Here is a 23,997-nt window from a genome sequence, read left to right as displayed (position 1 = left end):
GAAAAATTAGGGCCAATTTAAGAGCTTCAAATAATGAGTAGAGGGGCCCGGAGCACTGTACCGCCTCTGGCTCCGCTAGACTAGGGGAAAGTGTAAACACGGTCCTGTTTCCTGTTTTTCCATAGTAAGACAAGTTACAAAAACATGGTACTTCGTTTACGTCAGACAGTGTCATTGGTGAGAGTTTGTTCATTAGAGAGGAATGCAAGTCGATTGAAGCAATCCTATGGGGCAGACTTATCACAGGCAAATAATAGAATAGCGATCAACGGGAATTTGGGGCATTCTTCCTGTAGGCATGTAATCATATTCTGGAGTGTTGTGGGGAGAACATCCTTGTGGGGAGGACATCCTTGACATTACCTGACATGCCAGATCATCCCACAGATGGGTTGAAATCAGGACTCTGTGGAATCCATTCAAGTGTAGTGACGTTTATGTGCACAAACCACGAAGTTACAACAGCAGCTTTATGACAGTGCATTGGCATTCTAAAAGACAGAATGGTCATTTCAGTAGAATCTCCACAAAGTATGAAGCATTGCATTGTCCAGAATGTTCAGATACCTCTCGGAGTTAACTTTCGAGGCGCAACAAAAAGAGGTCCTAGGCAAAACCAGGTAAACGGACCATACCATAACCTCCCCCGAATTTCATAGTTAGTGTTATGCACTCTGATAAGAGATGTTCACAAGGCATCCTCCTCACCTACACACGTTTATCTCCAAGTCGAGTGTCTAGCGTGATTCGTCATTCCATAACACAGCTTTCGAAGCTTTCACGGCCTACTGTATAATCTCTTTGTGCCACTGAAGATGCTCCATGTCGGTTGGAGTATTGTGGGCTTGCATATTCCAGTACTACCATGGAAAGCCATGTTGTGAGACTCGGTTCTGAATGTTTTGTGTAGACTCTTGTTCCCGTCGATGCCCAGAACTTTGCATTCAACACGTCGGAAGACTTGACGGTTTTTACATATTTTTCGTAGCACCCTACGGTCAAGTTCGGCAAGTGTGGTGGGTCGTCTACTTTGGTAGCACCTGCAATTGCCTCCCTGTGCTTCCATTTCCGTATGGTATCAGTGATTCTTGACCTGGGTTTGCCCCATTTGTCAACAATCTGCCAAACAGATATGGTTACAACATGGCATCCTATTACAACCTCTCTTTCAAACTCTGATAGTTCCTAGTAAGAATAAACAAAACCTCATGTCCATAGTGAAGACTACTTCACCAGAAAAAAAAGTGGGATCTTATTTAGAAATGCTATGCTTAACCTTGTTCACTTTTTCCCAATTCGCAAAGGCCTGTATTAATATGTTGTCTCCTGCTTGAATATATTTCATTGGGAACCTATCGACTTTAAGAGTGGTCACTTAGCTACATACCATGACCTGTGCAAGAGAACAATATTACATTGTACAGAGAAACCTTCTAGAAGTTTATCTCTTGAATCTGCATTTTTCACAACTACGACAAACTTTCAAATCCCGTATGGAGTGAAGGAGTACATGTTCTGTGCTTCGATGATCTCTTTTAACACTTTGTTAGGACTCTGGGTTCCTCACATCCTTGTACCTCTATTCCAAAAGTTCTATTCCAGGGAGGGACAGGAGGTATTACTCACTTGCTAATCATTGGGTAAAAAAAGGAAATAAAAATAAACTCTAAGTCAACTGACTTAGAGTAAAGTTAGTAGAAACTGAATTTCTGATAACTCAAATTCTTTTTCTTGATCACCCGAAAACGTTGTGTAACTCCTTAAAAAACAGTGAGTATTATCCGAGATATGTCTGCCCAGTTTGGAGAATTGATGATGTCTGCATGTTTTTTCCTCACTTTCCAGATGTGGTATTTGATCTTGTTAATGACGAAAATTAGAATCCTCTGGCTGCTATTTATAGGTGATTGAAACTGCAGGAAGATTACTTGATTCTGCTTTAGGAGCGGTATGCGGACATGTCACTCAGCCTCCTCCTCCAGATGCTTTGGGAGACTGGGCACTTTTAAAAGGTCCAGTCTCCCAAATTATCCACCCTCGGGAAGAAGTCACAAAAAAGGGTTTCCTGTGTTGTGGAACCACCAGATGATGCTGACTGGAAGGTTATAACATGCAATCCTTCATATCAGGTCTTTTCTCTACGGGTAGCCATGATGTCTTGCTAGGTGACCAAACAGGACGTTGCTAGTCTCTCAGAATCGGGACGTCGGTTACGTAAATGATTGACGATGACATTGTACCATTTTATGCTGTTCAGGATGTTGTTAACGTCTGTACCCGAAGAGCAGAATAGTTATATAATCTATCAAAACTTTTTGTAGTACTTCCGGACAATTTCCGCTTTTGATGCTTGGAAAGCTGTAATTCCAAAGAGGGTAAGCTTGAAACCTAAATAATACCAAACAAGATAACCACTATACTGTTTGGATTACATTATCCTGTTCAGATTGCAAGCGGTATTATTCAGATATCATATTTTTAAGGACTTGGTGGAGGCCAAAGAACCCAGCTTCTCTGGAAATTGTAGGATCTTGGTGTCGACTTCCTGACGTAAGTTGCCGCAGAAGAAATTTAAGGGTTGCCTATAGAGCCGGTTTTCTTCATGTTCTGAGATATTGACAACATATTGGTCAGCTGAGCACATAATGATCATCATTACCATCGCTCTGGCGGCAAGTGACAGCGGTACGATTTTCCAGTCCTTGAGGCTGTCGACGGTCTTGGTGATGAGATATTCCTCGTCGACTTTAGGCTGTTCATAAAAAGCACCCTACGATGGTAATGCTGTTCCAAAAAAGTACCTAGGATGGTAATGGAGTCTTCCTTTAGGACTAAACCCACTGGGATGTTAACTGGGACCCAAACTCATATATCTTGAGCTACGTTTTGTCGGGATTTGCTTGTAGTCTCGATGATTCTCGCTAAGATATTGAAGAGATTCCTGATGGAGTCGTTCCTAAGGGTGCCCGCCATGTTATCCACACAGGCTGTTATTTTCAATTTCTCCGTGGTGAGAGGAAGTGGTGTTCCTCTCAAGGCACGATAGTAGTTGACTGACGGTAAGAAAGGCTCAAGGACCAAAGCAAAAAGATGGGAGCTAAGATGATATCCTTGTTATCATCTTCCCCTTTTCAGGAGAACAGAAAGGATGCCACTGCTAACACTGACTTCCTAAATAATATGAAACAATAATGTGTGTCGGACACTATCAAATGATCGCTTTAAATCAGTTGAAAACAATGCCATTGGGAGTTTCTTGTTCGATACCAGACAGAAGAGATCTCTGCTGAGAAATGCTATTCTGCTCGTAAATTCTATCGATCGGGTTAGGATGCCTAGGGATCTTTGAGTCTGTTGTTGATTAGGCGATGATCTTGAAGCTGAGAGTTCTTAATCAGGGAGGAATCTCTGATGGCCTTGCTGATGAACACCGTATGGCACTCCATGAATTCTTTTGACGCATTTCCAGTGGTAAGGAAGATGCTGTAAAGTGCCAGGAGAGTATAAAGTTCCATGCCTCACGGTAAAACTCTGTCCCCAGTCTGTCTACAACAGGTAATTTCTTAGCTCGCCATTTCTTGAAGGCTGTTGTTATTTTGGCAGCCGTAAAAGGGCGATCAAATACTGGTTGGATGTGCCAGGGAGGATAGTAATATTGCAAGAGGAGTAGTCTGGAGAGGCACTGTCATCTACATACAGTTCTCTATAGTGCCTGTGCAAGGCATGAAGAATGCCAGTAGTGGAGGTGCTGTTGTTACCACGTTCCATGATGTTGGTTACAGTTCACTCCTCTTTGAACTTTGTAAAGTGCTATTGTAAAACGCTGCCAATGGCCTATCTTCCGACCGCAAGTGTGTTGGAATCTCGAATTTTCTTTTCTCCACTACCCATTGCTTTTCTGTGTCTATTTCGACGTTGATTTCCCGGATGAGGTTATCACATTGTATTCTGGCGTTGGCTGACTGTGAACCAGATCCTTTCTTTGTAACGGTCTCGGAGCCGAGACCTGCAGAAGTAAGCACGTTCTTGGCCCACAGTCTATCATTTTTTACTTGATGGTAAGTTTGAAGTGTGCCCATGTGTCCTAATCTTAGCCAGCCTTGGTCCGCGTGGAATAAAGATGATGAAGCCTATTTGAGAAAAGGGGACAAATCTATTTTATCAAGATTGCGGTACTTGAGTGCAATCATTTTATGTGCTGAAATGTGCTGTTGAAGTTGATATGCCTTACCACCTCGACTTTAGAAAGGAGTGACGGTGTTATATAAAAACGGTCTAGGCGAGTACCAAATCCTTGTTCAATTATGATGTCTCGAGATGGAGACATCATAATCTGATCAATATCAATATCTGGAAACATTATGATGTGTCCAGATATTGATCAGCTGAACATTTCTGTTGTGTATTTTCAAGTCTCTGTAGCCAGATGTTTTTATGCTGGTTTCTCTCCTACTTTGTCTAAGACTGGGTTTGGGACTCAGTTGAAGTCACCCATCAAGACAGCTTCCATAGAGATAGTTGAAGAATGTTGGCCTTGCAGATGCGTCAGCCGGAGCGTAGATGTTAAGGAACCTGGTAATACAGCCCGGGTGCTTTGATCCTATGGCGAGATTGCTTCCTTCTGCATTCCTTTGGATGCAGTGAAAGGCTCCTAGCAGGGGAAAATAGCCTAAATACTCCAATTCTGGGACAGAATGGTGTTGGGCCAAATGATGTCAGGGAGTAGTGACAGTAGTTTGTTTCTTGTAGCGATAGTAGTGTATTTCTTGCAGGAACAATAGCCTGATGTTATAAGCTGGCATCAATCTCCACACCACCTTCTGTTTGAATGGTGATCGGAGGCCTCTGATGTTAAGCGGGGCGATGCAAAAGGTTGGTGGCGTCATTAGTTGTTTATACCCTTCTATGTCCTTGATTATTCTAAGTCCTTTAGCGAATCTGAGTAAAGATTCTATTCGTCGGGGGGGGGGTAACGGAATATCAGGCCTCTATAGGTTTGCTTGAAGTTTGGAACACGAGTTCGCCGGGACTTCGAACTCGTGTCTACTGTTCTTGAAGCTAATCTTGAAGCTAATCAGTTTATCTTCAGATGCCTTATATGAGTAGTTGTTGAATCGTGACCCCGTATACCTCTTTATTTTATCTTTTATATTGTCTTCTCTTGAAGGGGATGGAAATCCAGCTTAATTTTCGATTCTGCTCATTGATTTTCCTGTCATGGATTTTTATTTCTCTTGCTTCGGAGTTGATTGCTCTTTACGTTTTACGCGTTTCACGGATCTGTTGGTGGTGACGGCGGAAATAACTTCTGGGTTATTTCCTCTCTTCAAGTTGCATATCTTCTGCAGAGGAGGGATGTCTGGCTACATATGGGAGAGTCTTGTCCTCGGTTTTAACGGCTGCTATAGTTGATGGTAAGACAACCGCTTCTGTAGAAGTCGCTGGCTGAAGTAGTAGCTGGTTTCACTTCAGGTGTGTGTTTTGGTGGTTTCCGGCAGAATTGCAGTTGCCAGTGCCATCTTATCTGCTGATGTTGTTGCGAAGGAAGTAGCTACAGGGATTTCAGTCATAGCTACTTTCTTTTTCTTTACGAGGACTGTCTATGAAAATGTCTTCTCTCCGGTGTTCACTGGGAGATTTTGTGGAAATTTAACTTGATCAGTAGTCATGGCAGGTTGTTATTTGAGCGGCTCGATTGTTTCCCCTCCTCTCTCCATTGCGGTCAGCTAGCTATCCGATGGTCAGGATTGCTGCACTTTTGACACGGGTTGGGGTTTTGGCTTGAGATATGCCAACACTAACATATTTCCAGCAATTGGCTAAGGGGAAGTCTCTGCCCAGATGTTTGACCGAGCCTCAACGTAGGCATTGTCGTTACACTCTGGGGAAGTTTACCATTACTCGTGCCCTAGAGATGTTAAATATGTTAGGCGTAAGTAACCTTATGTCTGTAGAAAAGGTTACTTTCCCGGAGAACCAAGCGGGATCTTCTTTAGAAATGCTACGCTTAATGTTGCTACTTTTCCCCACTTCACAAAGGCTTGTATTAATATGTCGTCTCCAGCTTCAACATATTTTACTAGGAACCTGTCGATTTTAAGTCCTCACTTGGCTACCTTCCATGGCCGACGTAATATGGTTTCCTTGTACAGAGAATCCCTCTAGAAGTTTATCTCTCTAATCTGTATTTTCATGACCACGAGAAACTTTCCACCCCATATGGAGTGGAGTATATGCTCTGTGCTCCAATGATCTCTTTTAAAACTTTTAAAACCTTTGTTAGGACTCCGTGTTCCTCACATCTTGCCAGCTCTATCCTTAACAGTTTTAGTCCTGGGAGGAGGTACTGGAATCATTTTACTCATCTTTGTTTAACTATGCGTTACAAAAAGACAGAAAACTAACCTTTATGTCTTAGAGTAACATTAGTACAATGTTAGTAGGAAAAAAAAAGAAAAAAAGAAAAGCCTATCTGGCAAAAATTCCCCTCCTGTAGAACAAAAAAGAGTATCCCCACTAGAGCCAGCAGGTTAGTAGTGAACAACAATTAGTATAGACCTAAAGGGAAAATAAAAAAAGCAAACGCAAAGCACAGATCTGGTACGCGAGGCTGCCGCCAGAAATAGAGACATCCATTTCAGGCAGACCCTATTGCTCTGACTTGGGTGAATCATACTCCTCCAATTTATACCGGCTAAAAGCACGTGACTCATGGCACAATGCAACTCGCCCATGGATGGTGTGTGTGTGTGTGGGGGGGGGAATCCGATGACTTCTTTCCAAGCAATTTAGTTTTGTATTCATCATTAACAAAGTCAGAAAACGATTTTTAGCTATACAATGTTTAAATAATAAATATAATAAATTTTCCCAAGAATATGTTGAAAGTCGATTGACAGTGCGTTAATATCAGTCTTGGCTCTTGAGTGGTTGACTATGAAACGAAAAGGACTAAAATTTTGATAATAGAAATTAATCCATATATGACTTACATCTCAGCAAATTATTATGGCCAGCCTGCTGGCCAAGTGGTTAGCGTATCTGTTCTCTAGCCAAAAGGCTGTGGGCTCGAATCCCGCTGTGGGGATGGATGTTTGGGATTGTCTTTGGAAATACTAGTGGTGGTGATGGTGGTGGTGGTGGTCGGCGGTAGATGGCATTGGTATAATTGCGATCAGTTGGTGGATTGAACAGCGGAGGCAGAGTTGTGACTCATCCCTCGATGAGTCTTTGGATGAGTCTGCAGGTTGCCGAGTGGTTAGCGTATCCGCTCTCCAGCTAAAAGGCTGCGGGTTCGAATCCCGCCGTGGGCATGGATGTTTGTGATTGTGTGTGAAAACACTAGTGGTGGTGGTTGGCGGTAGATGTAGGTAGTTGCGGTTGGTGGAGTGGTGGAGCCAGAGAGTTGTAGAGTAGGTGCCCTCCCTCGATGAGTCTTTGGACTCCCTGGAGGTGTTATGTAACAATATAATAATAATAATATTCTTTATTTATTTAAAAATCGTTGCATAAATACAGAATAAATAATAAATAAAAATTAATAAATAAATTAAAAAAATAATCAATAACTAAAGAAAATTTGTTTTATTATTGTTACGTGAAGAGCCTGTGTAGCTCAGTGGATGTGGCGTTTGCATACCACGGCGCTTGGCCGCATGAAGGGAGACTTGATTTTGAGTGTAGTCTGCGACTAGAGGAAATTTTTCTAAGCTTTTTTCGACCATTTCCCGAGTTGTCGATCTCTGGCACGAGCAAGTGGGTTTTTCCCTCCTGGAAACTGGGGTTTTTCGTCCCGTAAACTCAAGAAAATTGACCGACATTATTTTAAACTTCAGAGGAGTGACTTTAGAAGGGTGATTGCTTTTCACGCAGTGAAGCGCCGTCACTCTTCACTGCATGTCGCTTAATTAGTGATAGCCGCCAGCTATCTCTGATTGGGTACTAGTGGAGATTGAACTGCCCACTCAGTCTCCAAAAGTTAGATAGGGCTAAAAACGGCCTCGCCTACTCCCTATATATACGGGAATAAAAAGGCGTTAGGTTATTTTTCTTATATTGTTACGTGAAAATATTCCATCTTTGATATCAGATGGGGCTCAGACAACCTTGTCAACTTCAACGCTAGTAAAACCCAGTTCTGTCTTATTTCTCACAAAAAAAAGAACCATTTTCTCTCAGCATTGTTTTCGATAACACCTAAATTCACAGATAAGACGCAATTTCTCGTCTCGGAATTACTTTGACATCGAGCCTCTCCTGGTATAAACACTCAAGATGCTATTTCACCTCTAAACAGCTGTTAACACTATACAAGTCACAAATCCGCCCAGCTCTCGAATACTGCTCTAACATCTGGAGTGGGGCTCCAAAAAGCTCACTCAAAATGCTCGACTCGATACAGAGGAGAGCAATTAGACTAATAAATGACCCATCCTTCACCAACTCACTCCCCCTCTCTCACTTTCACATAGACGCTTGGTCTCTGCGATCTGTATATTCTATAAATACTTTCACGAGAAAGGTTCATCTGAAACAGCATCAATAGTCCCCCCACCCTGTACTAAGCCCATTGGAACATGTACAGCTGCCGCCCAACATTCTTTTACTCTACACCTCGAAACCCACAGAACAAGTTTCTTCTCCTCCTCATTCGTCCCTGCTATTGCAGTACTGTGGAACAGTCTTCCCCTGACGTATTTCAAAAGGAATACAATATACAGGCGTTCATATATATATATATATATATATATATGTAGAAAGTATAAATGTAGAAAGTATTTTACCTTGGGAATAATAAATGTTAAAAATACCAAGCAATTTTAAACCTGGTTTTACTCCATTTCCCAAGTAAGCAAACAGACAAACAAGTCAAGTTTGCGCCTGCAAGTGATGCAAGTCTAGCTGATCCTACAGGTAGTGCAAGACCAAGGCAACTCGTGGTGAAGGTGCATAAGCTTAAGCATAAGGTTTAAAATTGCTTGGTATTTTTAACACACACATATACAGTATATATATATATATATATATATATATATATATATATATATATATATATATATATATATATATATATATATATATATATATATAATTGAGAAATGGGACATATTGGTTCTCCGAAAGCATGTTTAGAGATGCTAGGACAATATTTGTGAAAACAGGACTGCCCCTTCAAAACGGAATAGATACTAGTATTAGTTGTTAAATGGCATCTTAATAGTAATTTAAATCAACAGAGTTATGAAATAGCCTTCACAGTTTTGAATGTTTATTGATATTTTGCTGTCCTTGCTCAAAATCGCATTATAAAAGAAAATTTAAAAGAAAACGAAATCTCTGGATTATAAAATATGTCTCATTTTGTAATAACTTGAATCTTTTGATTTTATTATCATCTGTAGTGTATTTGTATCATTCGTATCTTAAAGCAGTTTCCGGATCAACTCACAGTTAACGTTTTTGTTCACTTGTTTAAGGTACAACAGTGTTCAATTACAGGTGTCTCTGTGTGTTAAAAATGGCTTCACGTGCTAGTCACATATGTATGAAAGTTCTTTGTCGTTCTCAATTATCCCTTTTACAAGTAGGTATTGTTTTAATTATGTGACTGTGAAGCCTGTATTCATAATGGTTATTTGTGCTGTCATAATTTATTGATGTTGTGGTGAAGCTTTGTAACATTTTTTCATTATTGCATCACCTGAGTTGCGGTGCAAAACTAAAGCATTCTTCAATTTGAGGGACACGTGATTAAGTAGTGTTTTGTTGACATTTTATTCCCAAACGTAGTTCTCTGTTATTTAGTCAGTCGAGTAAACATATGCGACATAAATATTGCAGTCATCCATTTCTCGTATTATTATTATTAAGAAAGACCTCCAGGGAGGCAGGAAATCATTGGGAGGCCATCCTATTTGCACTCATACCTGTTCTTGAATTCATTCACGCTATTTGCACACACACAACATCCAACAGCGTTCCATTCCAATCATACACCACTCTATGAAAGAAAAATGTAGCCCTCCCCTGCTTCTGGATGGTTTTCATTCTCAACTTCCAAGGATGCCCTCGCATCCCTTCCTCACCCTCCATAAAATGAAAAATTCCATTTAATGAAGAATTCTGTATAACTCGTTTGGAAGTTTGCATTCTCAGTTTGCTAGTGTCTGCAGCCTACAAATTCTCAACTTATCTTCATAATCAATCATCCACAATCCTGATATCATTTTGACACACTCTCCACTGTATCAGAATCACTACGGAGACCAGACCTGCACGCAGTAGTTCGAGTGAGGGCTTATCAAGGCCTTATGAAGAGGCAAAATCACCTAGTAAATGAAACAGAACTTCTCTCAGCTTACATGTCGGTAACAAATATTATATTTGAAAATAATACAGCAGAGGCATTTGAAGTAATTATGAATAAGATGTCTACACTTTCACTAGCTAAGTGTTCAAGACGTATAATTTAAGAGATTGCTAAGCAAAGGAAGTTTTCAGAATAATAATATTTGTTATTTAGTCAGGTGAGTAAACATATACAACAACACATATGTCTTAGTATGAGATCATATACATAAGTATTCCAAAGGTATCACACATTTTTATTTTTTATTTTTTTATTTTGTCATGGAATAGGAAGTTGCATATTATTTTTAAGGTAAATTTTGCTAGATTAATTTATGTTAGTTAGGTTACATTAGATCAGAAGAAAAAAAAAACTGGAAAGAATACAAAAAAATTGGGCCCAAGTTTTCAAAAAATAATAAAAATAAATAAAATACAAATCCTTGTTGATCAACATTGTCTTTTGTTTTAACAGATTACTGTTTTTTGTACTATTTTTTATTAATCTATTTGTGTAGCAGTTGCTGAATCTTTCAGTGATTTCATTATTACATTGTAATAACTTTGTTATGGAGTGATGCATCATGCTACACTCTCTACTGAGCAGATGGATGAGTGTGGCAGAGCCCATTGAGCATCTCTTACCAGAGTGCATAACCCTGCCTATGAAATTCAAAGATGGCAGTTTGATGGTATGATCCTGTTTTTCCTGATTTGGCCTTTGTCCTCTGTTTGTGGTACCATGGACGTACCTCCGAAAGGTGTCTGAGGATTCTGGACATTCATTGCTTCTTACTTTGTGGCATTTCTACGAAACTGACCATTGCCTCTTTCAGCGAGACAGTGCACCATGTCATAAGGCTGCTGCTGTAATTGCATGGTTTGTGGACATGAACGCCACCACACTTGTGGTGGACCTGAACCATGATATGCACCATTCCACAAAGTGATTAGTGGTGCTGTATCATTTTAGTGAATGTTTCTTTTATGTAAGAATTATTTCATTAAGGAGAAGTCAATAAATAATGAGAATAGGAAGAAAAAAAACAATACAGATTTTTGGAAAATAGAATGTTTTATTAATTTTTGTTATTAGAATGTCACTTTAAATTACACATATTCTTCTGTTTTCTTGAACTTAAAAAAAAATTAAGTTACTTTGTATTAAGTAAAAAATATTCAATTGTTCAGTCTGCAGCTACTTGCCACCTGGCAAAATCTACTTGTCATGTGTGAGCCTATTTGTCAAGCCCTGCTCATATGTATAGATAGGCTTAGGTGTTGGTGGTTATTCATAGCGGTGTTTTATGGTATAGACAGTGCTAAGGGAGAAAAATACAATTAATTTATTGAACTTGTAATATTTCTCTGTTTTTTTTACTGGCATCATTAATGTCAAAATTTCAGCTGCTGCAACCACAATGCCCAACTAAATAGTTACAGAAACAGTTCATATTGTGCTCCCTTAGGGACAAGATAGTCATAAAGTTAATTTGGAGAAGTTAGGCTACATTTGGTCTCTGAATGACTCTCTCTCAGATCTGGCAAATTAATGCAGCTATACTTGTTTTGAGGATATGGAGTGCTTCAGAGCCAACCAATGCAGATTCTAAAGCCTATCAGATCTATAGCACAGTCTTTTTCCGGCCTTTAATCCTGTGTGAAGGAATATCCTGAGTGGGATCTGCCTATTCTTGACTTGCCACGATTGCAGAAGTTTAATATTCTTCAAGGTGAATGTTAACAGATCAACTAGTCTGTTCAAAGTAAGCTAAACTGCATGCACAAGGAACTTTATATACTTCAGGGTGTGCAAGAGGATGAGGTTGATCTTTATAAGAGCAGATGAATGTAGCTAGTTGAATGGTGCATTTGAAAGTGGAGTAGAGATTATATTTATGAAGAAATTTAGCTATCTTTTCCAATGTATTATGAATATAAAGGATGAGAATAGTTTTGTTGTGAAGCCAGCAAAGGTTGGTCGATTGGTAGAGCCTTAGTAGTTGGAAGGAGATCAATCGTTCGATGCTGTTGGCATACTCTCTCTCGAGTGTTTCTTTGGACTCCTTGGAGGTGTCACATAATAATAATAATAATAGTGGGATATGCAATATTTTTGTTTATTTTATAGAGGGCTCTTGGGGGACCCTGTAAACCCTAGAGAATGCACCCCCTGGATGGTGGATAGGGGAGCCAACCATGTGTGTGTGTGTGTGCGTGCATGCGCGTGCGTGTGTGTGTATATATGGTGGGGTGGTCCGAATATACTGAATAAGGACTTGTGAACCAACAGGGCCATAAGGGGCAACATCTTGATTGTAAGGGAAGCGGCACTCCCATGGACCCCTAGCTGGATCTATCCTCTCTTCCTTCTACTTTGAGGAAGATCCACTTACTTTAATCTTTCCTGTAAGGCCTTATCAGCCAACTCTTCTTATTTTATGACCCTTATGCTATTAGAGTACTCAAGGGCCATGGTGTCTTTTCATTTCTGGCCTTACAACTATGCCCTCTCTCTCTATAAACCTTACTATAATTCTTCTATAATCTACTCTTTCCCCTTCAATATACTCTATTCCTCCTATGGGTTTAAATTTGGAAGAAGGCTAGTTCAGAAGCCTTAAGGTAGCAGCCCTACCACTGAACTATTCCATTGTCAGGCTAGTCCCCTGACATGGAGAACATAATTATACTTGTAAGCTGACAGAAAAAGATAATCGGATTGAATCTATGGGAAACGACCCTGGAATGGAAAAGCTAAAACAAAAATGGAAACGACAAAATATAATACACATAGAAAACTGGAATGTAAGAGAAATAGCATATAAAGAAATAGAATTAGTCCAGTTATTAAATGAAAGAAACTTTAAAATAGCAGTAATCACTGAAACAAAAAAGAAATGAAAAGGAACTATGAGAACCAAAAATTTTAATGTGATATACAGTGGAGTTGACAGAGACCAAAGAGCACAAGTAGGAGTCATGATTTGGATTCATAACTCCCTTTCAAAACAGTTAAAACATTATAAATTATGGAATGAAAGAATAATAGAAGCTAGAATAAAAATAGATAGAGGCTATTTAACAATAATTGGTTTATATGCCCCAGAAGAAGGAAGAGAACAGGATAATATTGATTTTTATAATCAGCTACAAAACATATATAATAAAATAAATAAAAATGACTACATAATTTTAGCAGGAGACTTAAATGCAAGAATTGGAAACACGCAAATTAATAATAATATAGGAATACATGGAGAACAAACTCTAAACAGGAAATGGTAAGAAATTGATTGACCTTGTAGTTTATAATAACCTAAAAATAATGAATTCCTTCTATAAATATAAAGACATACATAAATATACTTGGGCAGCAAGAGGATGGAAATCAATATTAGATTACTTCATATTAAATGAAAAGACATCCACTTATTTCATATCCTCTGCGAACTCTAACACTAGATGTTAGAGTTCGCAGAGGATATGAAATAAGCAGTGACCACTTCCTTGTTAAAATAAAATTAAGATTACCACCTAAATGGCTACAAGTAAAAAGAACAGAAAGAAAAATTGAAACATTTGTTTATAAAACTAGACTATTGAATGAAACAAATGTACAATGGCTATATATGAGCAAAGAATTAACCAATATCTAGATAAAATAAAACAAAATGAAGAAATAGAAATAGAATGGCTTAATATAAAAACGATACTAAATGCAGCAGCAAATGAAAGCTTAGTAAAGACCAAAAAATTCAATAAAAGAAAAAACTGCAGATCTGGGATGATACAATCAAAGAAATAATCAAAAAGATTAGTACACAAATGAGGTGACAAACAAACCACAATCCATGGATAAATGACGACGAAAATTTATTCTAGAAGTACAGAATGGATTTAGAAAAGGACGATCATGTGTAGACCTGGCCTTTTGCCTAAAATTAATAATAGAGAAAAGAAGAGAATACAATTTAGAAATATATATTGCATTTATTGACTTTGAAAAAGCATTTGACAAAGTTAAAAGAAACATATTATTTAACATATTAAAAGAAAGACAAATACCAAATAATATCCTAAAAGCTATCACAAGTATATATGAAAATAATCAAATACAAATAAGATTAAATCACGAGCTATCATATATGAAAGAGCCAAACCAAGAGGTCCGACAGGGATGTCCCCTCTCAGCAACTCTTTTTAATATCTACTTAAATGAAATAATAATAAAATGGAATAAAAATTTACATCAAGGAATTAAACTTTCTCCTACAGTGAACTTAAACACTCCTTTTTGCCGACGACCAAATAATAATTACAAATTCTGAAGATAAACTACAGAAAGCTATTTTAGATCTAAATGAGATATCCAAAGATTATGGTATGATAATATCAACAGAAAAATCAAAAACTATGGCCTTTAAAGAATGAGATCCAGCAAGAACTAGAATAGTAATAGATAACAAGATCTTAGAACAGGTGAATTCATTTAACTACCTAGGATGTATGATCACATATGAAAATGAAAGATATAAACGTAAAAATTGCAAAATATTTAAAAATAACAGGTGTAATTAACTCTATATTTAAACCAAACCTAGTTCAAAAACAAACCAGGCTAAAAGTATACAATACATTAGCCCTACCAGTCTTAATGTATGGAAGCGAAATCTGGACAATAAAACAAAAAGACAAACAAAGATTAACAACAGCAGAAATGAAGTTTATGAGAAAAACTGCAAAGTATACCCTGTTTGATCATAAAAGAAACGAAGATATTATGAAAGAATTAAACCAAGAACCAGTAATAGAAAAAAATTAAAAAATATAAACATAAATGGATGGAACACGTTCAAAGAATGAAAACAGAAAGATTACCAAAACAAGCCTTAAAGTACAAGCCATTAGGAAAAAGAAAACCAGGTCATCCTCTTAAACGATTCAACGATGACTTCTAAGTCCGGAACATGCCATGCTAAACCTAAATCCTTGATACGCATAATGATGATTTTATGGAGGGTTGTAGTTATTTGGCTTAAAACATGTGAAGGAACCTGTGTTCAGTTTCCAGAGGTGTGTCATTCAAACAAATAGCCCTGGCTCTGTATATAAGTGTTTTGCAGATGCTGTACTGTTGTGCTGAGTGGTGATGTGATTGCTTACGTAATTACTTTTCAATGTGGATTTTCTCTAAACAAGAAAAGATAATGAAGCATGTGGTAGTCCTATTACTAGTGTGTCTAGAAAGCGAAGACAGTTGTTATTTTTCTATCATAAAGTGTATTTTTTGAAGGTTGGCTGTTCAATTCTGCTAAAAATGTTACTTAATGTGTTTAGACCATAAGGCCAAATAAAATACATCATCTATCTACATAAAGCAACCAAACTATTGATTTATGTGTAGATTTGTTGAGTGCTTAGTTTCCCAAATGTTTCACGTTGAAATTGGCTAGTTAGTTGGGATTAATGTTATTATCATTAATATTCTTAATATTACCATATGACCTCCATGGAGTCAGACACTCATCATGGAAGGTACACACTTTCACACACAAAACTCGTCCAATTATGCCTTAAACTGATTCATTGTAGAAAAAAAATTTCTATTTGTGAAGTCATTATCAGATAAATTATTTTATTGAAAATAATTTTAATATTATGAGAGGCTTATATTTTTATAATTTTATGTAGAATTTTATAAGGTGTATGTATAATATATATAGAAAGTTTGTAATTAACAAGTTTTTTTTTTTTTTTTTAGTTGAGATGCTTTGGATCTGTGCCTCCAAAAAAGAACTTTTTTGTTCAGTTTTTAGAAAATATTCAACAGGAATTTGTGAAAAATAAGGAAATGAAGGTATAATATGAAAATAATTGTTGTATAAAATGTGATATCACATTATACAGTTTGTATTATTATGTTTAAAGATTAGCAACTTCATTGGAACACGTGTGACTGCCACCCAATCCCTTCACAGTACACCTTGAAACTCACAGCACAGGTTTCTTTTTCTTCTCCTTCATCCCTGCTGTTGCTGTATTGTGGTTTCCCCTTTGTTTTCCAAAGAATGTGTACAAGCATTTTAAATCAAATGTAAACAAGTTTCTCCTTTCCCAGCCCACTACCTATACATGATACTAACTACTGTAGGTTGATTTACCAACATCTTGTGTATACTTTTAAGTGGGTTTCTGTACAACTTCAAAATCATAGATTTCACAGCTGTTTAGAAACAAAATATTATTTATAAACAAAATAAAACAAAAGATTTAAGTATGTTTTAAAGTGAAATGCATATGTACCTATGATTTATTTTAAACATCTGCATGCATGTTATTATTTTGTCTGACTGAATGGATTTTATTGCAATTTAGTATTTTGCATTTTTGCTGAAATTTGTCATCTCATTTTGATTTGAATTGGAATGTTTCAACATGATTCAAAGTAATAAGTCTGCTGTGGCTGAATGGAATTTAATGAAATATCATATAAAGTATCTGTACTGAAGTCAGTTATACTGTATTCTATTAGCAAAATTTGCCTAAATAATTTGATACAATAGAGATAAATTTTTTTTTCTGGTTGTATGAAATTTTATCAAATTTGATATTTAGAATCTTGACTAAAACATGTTCATGAGGAGATAAAGATACTTTATAAGATAAAATAAATCACCAAATTTAATAACTAGCAAATGATTGATTTGCATGTACAGTAAACCCTCTATTTAACGGACTTGGGATTTAACGGACAAAATTTCCAGTCCGTATGTCACGTGAAAATTAACACCCTGTTAATTTTAAAATGCCTTTAACCAGGATTTGCTTATAATTAAATTAACAGGTTATTTTTTGTTATTAATTTCCTGTTTTTTTAACAAATTCTGGTGAATAGGCCATCATATGTTGGAAAAACACTGTAGTAATTTAGCCGACATAAATGAGTCGCCGCTCGTAAAACATGTTCAGCGAATGATTAGGACATGATCACACCAATCGCACTGTAATTGGTTCTTTTGTCACTTGCCGTGACTTTTTGCGGCAGTTTTATTACACACATTTTTGTAATTTTAGGGAGTTAATTATAAAATAAACAGCAGAATTCAAAAGTTCAAAAAAAACTTTATAGTTTTTTCAAAGCAGGGTTGCCTAAACCAAGCACCTCAACATCGAACATTAACTTCACGTTAACTTATCTAAAAGTGTGAAAATTGTGTTAAATATTGTGTGTAAAACAATTTTTCTTGTTATTGCAGTGCTAATATTGATAAAATTACAGTATAATGTTACAGGTATTTTAAAAAATTTGTGATTTAACGGACACCCTTAACCCCTATTAGTTCCATTAAATCGAGGGTTTACTGTACATGAATTTGTAATGCAAATCTGTTTTTAAAATGTATTGTTAAAATCAGAATTTTTTTTTTTTTTGTTAGTGCCAAAATTTTAAAAATAATTTTTAAAATTTTTATGTTAAACATCAGAGGTAGAACTCATAAAAATACCACATATAAATAAGAATGCCAAGTTAAAAAAAATTTATCTGGGGGGGGTGTGAAGTAATGATATAAATTTATGCATCTTGTCAGTAAGGACACTGACACATTTTATTGACTTCCAGATTTTAGGTGACTAAAGCAAAGATATTAGGGAAAAATTAGCACTGCTTAGTCATATAACTCAAAATTTTGCATACTACTGAAATTTTGCAGTTTTATTATTGGCACTAGGCATTTAAATTCATATCCTACTTTATAAAATTTTTGGGGAGGTGGATTTGGAGAGGATTCTGTGTTTTTGCATGCTGATTTACTAATGCTGTTCATTTATACTTCAATTTTAAGAATAAGAAGTTACTGTGCACATCACTTGTTTCTTGCTTTTTTGAAGAAATGATTATTATTATCATGATCATTATCTGTCCTCCATTGAGTCAGAGACTCATCGTGGGAGGTACACACTATTGCACACAATGCTCATCCAACTGTGTCTTAAACTGATTCAGGTAATACTGTGGACTACATCCTCTGTCCAAAAAGAAACCGAACTTTTCAAAAATAGAAGAAACTAGTGGTGCCACCTGTTGTATATTTTTGTTGTGTCTACATTCACAACATGCTCAGGCAATGCATTCCACTCACCAATCATATTTCTGCTCACACCCTCCTTATACAGTTTACAGCATTGGTCTCTTATTTTACCCTCCCTCCCTTCTCATTCTATGAAAAATCTCTTCCACGTGAATCATCAGTAGAAAATTTAGTATATTTGCATGGTAAGAACAGGAAATTATGGACTATTGGATTTATTCATTGGATAAATAAGTTTAAAATGTCTCTTTACATAAATCAGGTAAAGTTTTTAAATTTTTTTTTTATATTTCAAGATGTGATGGAAAAGCCTTTTTAACTCATATAAAATTCTGTAGGACATAAGTTCATTAATCATAAAGCTTGAACAAAAAGTTACAAAAAATATACAGCATGTCTAATTTTGCTTCTTGGGTGCTTAAGTTTGTGCTCAGTATTTCGAAAAGAAATTAGCCATTTGTTTGACATTATTTGGATAATATACTTTCTTTGTGCCATAATGAGGATAAATTCTTATTCTTTCAAAAAGAAGTTTGTGATGAAACACTGATTAAGACAGTCAGTGTTTCAGGACAAACTTCTTTTTGAAATCATCATCATTTTTCATTACAAAACTCTTTTTGCATCTCAATTTTCATTCTGTTCTGCAAATGTTGAGGTACTAAAAGGAAACTAAACTTTTCCAGTATAGGGTCAAAATGGACATGGTTAAATTCTGCTAGGCATAAGTTTGTCATTCAAAATAAGCATTCAGATGAGAATGCAATGTCAAATGAGAAGGCATTCAGCATTATGAGGAAGAATTGTTGATTTTTAATTTTCGACTTGCAATCACTTTTTGGTTGCATGCGAGTTCATTTCTAATTTATATTCTTCAGTTTGCAGTAACTGCTGTATGTTCTTTCTTTAAAACCTCTTAAATCCCTCCTGTCTGGGCCACAATTAGAGAGTGTGTGTGTGTGTGTGTGTGTGTCACAGACAAGTTAACTCATACTAACAGTTGGATGCACATATTAAGCATATGGCAAGTAAGGAGACTGAAGAATGGTTTCAGTTAAGTAGGACTTCCATAGTTCATTTGTGAGGGTGACACTTGCTTTTCATTTAAAGAGTTTCATTTAAATCTTTTCATCTGTAATTTGAGGAACCTTTATAAGTGCTTTCCTACTAAATATGATTTAGCTATTTTCATATTCAGACAGCAGTACTTTTTGCAGAAACTCAGGTTTATACTCTTTGAAAATAGACAAATCAGCAGAAGAACTAACAACTAGCTTTAATTAGGCGAGCATCATCTGTAATTCCAACCATCTCAGTTCAATTTGGTTTATGGTCTGAATGCCACATTGATACAACTCTTCAACATCTTGGATTTAATAACATTTCCTCTGGAAAAAAAATGTCAGGATTAATTTTTTTATATACGTTAACCACTCAGCCAGTGGTTAACATATCTGCTGTCCAGCCAGAAGGCTGCGGGTTTGAATCCCGCCGTGGGCATGAGTGTTTGTGACTGTCCGTGAAAATACTAGTGGTGGTCGACGGTAGATGGCGGTGGTGTAGTTGGTGGATTGAGTGGTGGAGACAGAACTATAGAGCAGAGGTGCCCCCCCCCACCCTCAATGAGTCTTTGGACTCCTTGGAGGTGTCAAAATAATAATAATAATATCAATCCCACTCCTGAAGGGTTGCAAATATAATCAAGTGCTGTTCTTGGTGATTGTATCTTCGTGGATTGCATATTTCTTCACTTTTTTTTTGTTGTTTTGTGTGTACTTATTTTAATTAATACCATTTAGTTTTTTTTTTTTTGGTATGTATGTAACATCATACGTAGGTAATTTGTCAGGGAGAAAGAAGGATCTGTTGATAAGTTTCTTGAATCCAATTCATAGCTGTAAGTCATAACCTTTGAGGAAATTGTTCAAAAATGAACAGAAGTAGGTAGAATGAAAGAAGAGTTGGTTCAATCAGTTTGAAGTTGAAGTTTGCATATGGATGAAGACCAGCAGCTTTTAGATTTTTTGTGTGTTTAGAAGAAAGTGGAGGAATGGTGGTGGCTAGTTTGGTGAAGCAGCACAGAAAAATATCTTTTAAAAAAGCATAATCCTGTTCTGAATAGCATAAAGTATTATCATCACGACAACCTCCATGGAGTCAACAGACTCATTGTGGAAGGTTGCTAACAACATATTTATCATATTGAATCTTAAACTGCTTAATACTCCCAGTATTCACAACTAATTCCACACTACACTCGTTCCCCGAGAATTTACGGGCTACCGAAAATTCACAAAGAAAACACACCGCTAAGGCCTATAGTCGAAGGGAGTGATAGCCCGACTTATTACTTAGCCAAAAAATTAGCGGCAACACTCAAGAAGCTGGTAGGTCATTCCCCCCTCCTATATGAAGTGTTGTGTGTTTTTGATATAGGAGGGGGGGGGGGAATGACCTACCAGCTTCTATCAAAGACATTACATTAGAAAAAGATGATCTATTAGTCAGTTTTGACATCTCTGCCCTTTTTACGAATGTCCCAATCAATGACACAATTCTTCTTTTACAGAACAAATTTCCACCAGATATCACAGGGCTCTTTGCGCATGTATTACATTCTGATTATTTTGTATGGCAAAATGCTTTCTACCTACAAAAAGAAGACACAGCCATGGGCTTGCCATTATCCCCCCCCCCGATTGCTAACTTTTATATGGAACATCTTGAACAACTTGCTTTAGGTTCCTCCCCTTTAAAACCCAAAGTCTGGCTTAGATATGTTGATGATGTTTTCGCAATCTGGTCTCATGGCCGCCAGACACTAGACACATTCCTTAGCCACCTAAACAAGTGACACAAACGCATATAGTTCACAGTTGAGATTGAAAAACATAACACACTCCCGTTTCTAGATACACTTGTCACACGTCATCCCTTGGGCAATCTTTCCTTCACTGGAAACTGACATATACTGGCCAATATATACACATAAACTCCTACTACCACCCAACACAAAAACTAGGTGTCATCGCTTCATGCTCTGAAGATCTGCTCCAATGAACAGGCACCGAAAAACGAATTTAAAGTAATTAGCAATACTTTTCAAAAAAATGGATACAGCCAAAACACTATTAACAAAATTCTCTACAAGACCTCAATAAAAAACAAAGACAAACCAGACTACAGTAAAACTATAACCATTCCCTACATTAAAGGGACATCAGACAAAATAAACAGAGTACTACAAAAATACAGCCTCAAAGCCACCTTTAAACCTCCTGCAAAATTACAAAGCTTACTCAACTCATCCAAAGACCCACTCCCTTCGCTAGCCCACCCTGGAGTATACCGTATTTACTGCACCTGCAACATACCATACATAGGAGAAACAGGACGCACAATTCCAATCAGACAAAAAGAACATAAACGGCACATCAAACATAATAATTATGGTGAAGCTGGCCTTTCTGATCATGCCCTGAACACCTTACATAAAATTGACTGGAAAAGCACTAGTTGTCTACATCACCAAAACATGGTATGAATGCAAATTTAAGGAAGCTTGTGAGATCATTATCAACCACCCCAATCTAAACAATAATGATGGTGTAAAAATCCCATACATATGGAAGGCACATATTCGTCCCACGAATCCTTTCTCTCTAAGAACAACTATAAACAGGACTGTAGAAAATCCAGGATCCTAAATCTAAAATGACAGCTTTAATACTAAAAAATAGGACATCACTATTAAAGAAAAAAATCTATAAGAAAGAATGTTTATTCATGTTGTAATTTATACTTTTTTTTTTTTTTTTGAAATAAAAAATAACAATTGTAATAATAGAAATAGGACATCATTGTTACTGGAAGGAAAAACAATCTGTAAGCAAGAATGCTTATTCATGTAATCAAATTAAATCTAGTGGATGTTTTTTTTTTTTTTTTTTTTCACTAGAGGTCATGCCAGTGAGTAGCATGTGATCAAATCATTGTTTCTCTTGCTTACGGTTTGAAATGTAACGCAGCTTGTCTTGTATATTTATGTATGCTACAGATGATGATCTTGATATGAAGATCGAAACATCAGGATAATAAAAAGAGTTATTTTAACACGGTTGTAGAATCCATAATTTCAAAAATGAAAATCCAGTGAACTTCTGTATTGTAATAACTTGTAATGAGAAAAGTCAATTTCATTGCATAATATTGCAAACAGTTTTGAATTAAGATAGCTAGATTTTATAAAATGTACTGTTTTAACAGTTGTTGTTAATAACCTAAATCTCCTAAACATTATATTGCATATATCCACCTTGTGAGGCACAGGCAAATCTTTGCATGTGTTGATTTTTTCAGAGCAAAGTAATATTGAAAATAATGCTCTAAGAACTAACTTATTTTCATTATCCATAGGTGTATACTAGGGTTAATTACTCATGCCTTTTCAGAAGTTAGGTTTTTTGGTAAGTAAAAAGAATTAGAGGATTCTATTTCTGTTTTTCTTTAACAAACAAACAAACTTATTTCAAGGTAAGGGCAGGCTTATAATCAATTATACGCCTGCTGTAATATCACAAAAAAAGTTTTACTTCTATTATTGTGACCTTTAATGGCTGTCCATATACTATTGTCACAGTTTTCTGAGATTTTAAGTTCTCTTTTCTTCAAAAAAAAAAAAAAAAAAAATCATTTGACATATTCTGATATCTGGTGTTGGCATCTTTGTTTCCAAATATCTTTTTTTTTTTGTTTTTTTTACCTTTTAAGTTTTGACAGAACATAACACTATTGGTCAAAACCTCTGAATGAACATGTTGGATTCATGTATAATGGTGTCACTTTTGTGCATGAATCCAAATGCAGAAGTGGAAAATTTCATGTTTAAATCATTGTTAGGTGATGTATGTTCCTTCACATTTTCAGCTACATCAATTGCATTCATACTTGATAGTGGAAGTTTTCCCACTTGGTTATAAAGCGTGTTATACTTGATAAGAAATTATACTCCTGCTTTAATCCTCATCCAAGTGTTACTAAACAAACTTTACACATGAAGGTACTTCATGTAAAGATACTCATGCAAACTTTGTTTGTATAGATCTGGGTAAGGATTAAAACAAGAATAGTTTCTTATCAAGTATAATATATTCATACTTGTTGATTGGTATATGCATTTTGGCAGTAATAGTAGTAGTTCCACTAACTTCTGTCATAAAAAAAAGTAGCTTATAATGGTTACTTAGGTTGATAAATAAGAGCTTATCTGGGCTGGTATATGATAACTTAAACACAATGGGAAAGAAAACACTAATGAAACAGGTGTTTAATGATGCCAGATTGCAAGTAAAAAGACATGACCACAGCAGACTGCAGTGGAAGATTTGACAACGTAGAAGACCTGAGAAATAATAGATTAATTTGAAGAAATTTGTCTCTAGGAGCTGATAATAATGTAAACTTAATTATGTATTACTGTCATAGTATTCTGTACACTCCTTGAGAGAGTACATTAGGAATTAATATTTTAAATGACAGTTTTCTTTAATTGCATATT

At 36.3% G+C, this 23,997-nt stretch overlaps 1 protein-coding gene across 1 annotated transcript in view; it reads left to right on the top strand.

Moving 5' to 3' along the window:
• The first annotated feature begins 9,455 nt into the window (after positions 1–9,455).
• Positions 9,456–23,997, top strand: part of LOC150100633 (mitochondrial import inner membrane translocase subunit TIM44) — a 209,221-nt gene continuing 194,679 nt past the window's right edge. Inside the window, exons 1-2 of the mRNA XM_090401400.1 lie at positions 9,456–9,583; positions 16,112–16,207. Coding sequence (XP_090257526.1) covers positions 9,518–9,583; positions 16,112–16,207 — 162 coding nt within the window. The 5' untranslated portion in view covers positions 9,456–9,517. The remainder of the gene's footprint in view (positions 9,584–16,111; positions 16,208–23,997) is intronic.

Source organism: Typopeltis vanoorti, chromosome 12, assembly GCF_054136105.1.
Source record: "Typopeltis vanoorti isolate ZY-2024b chromosome 12, IOZ_Tvanoo_1.0, whole genome shotgun sequence".
In the NCBI taxonomy this organism is placed as follows: Eukaryota; Metazoa; Arthropoda; class Arachnida; order Uropygi; family Thelyphonidae; genus Typopeltis; species Typopeltis vanoorti.
This window is presented reverse-complemented; position numbering and strand designations above follow the sequence as displayed.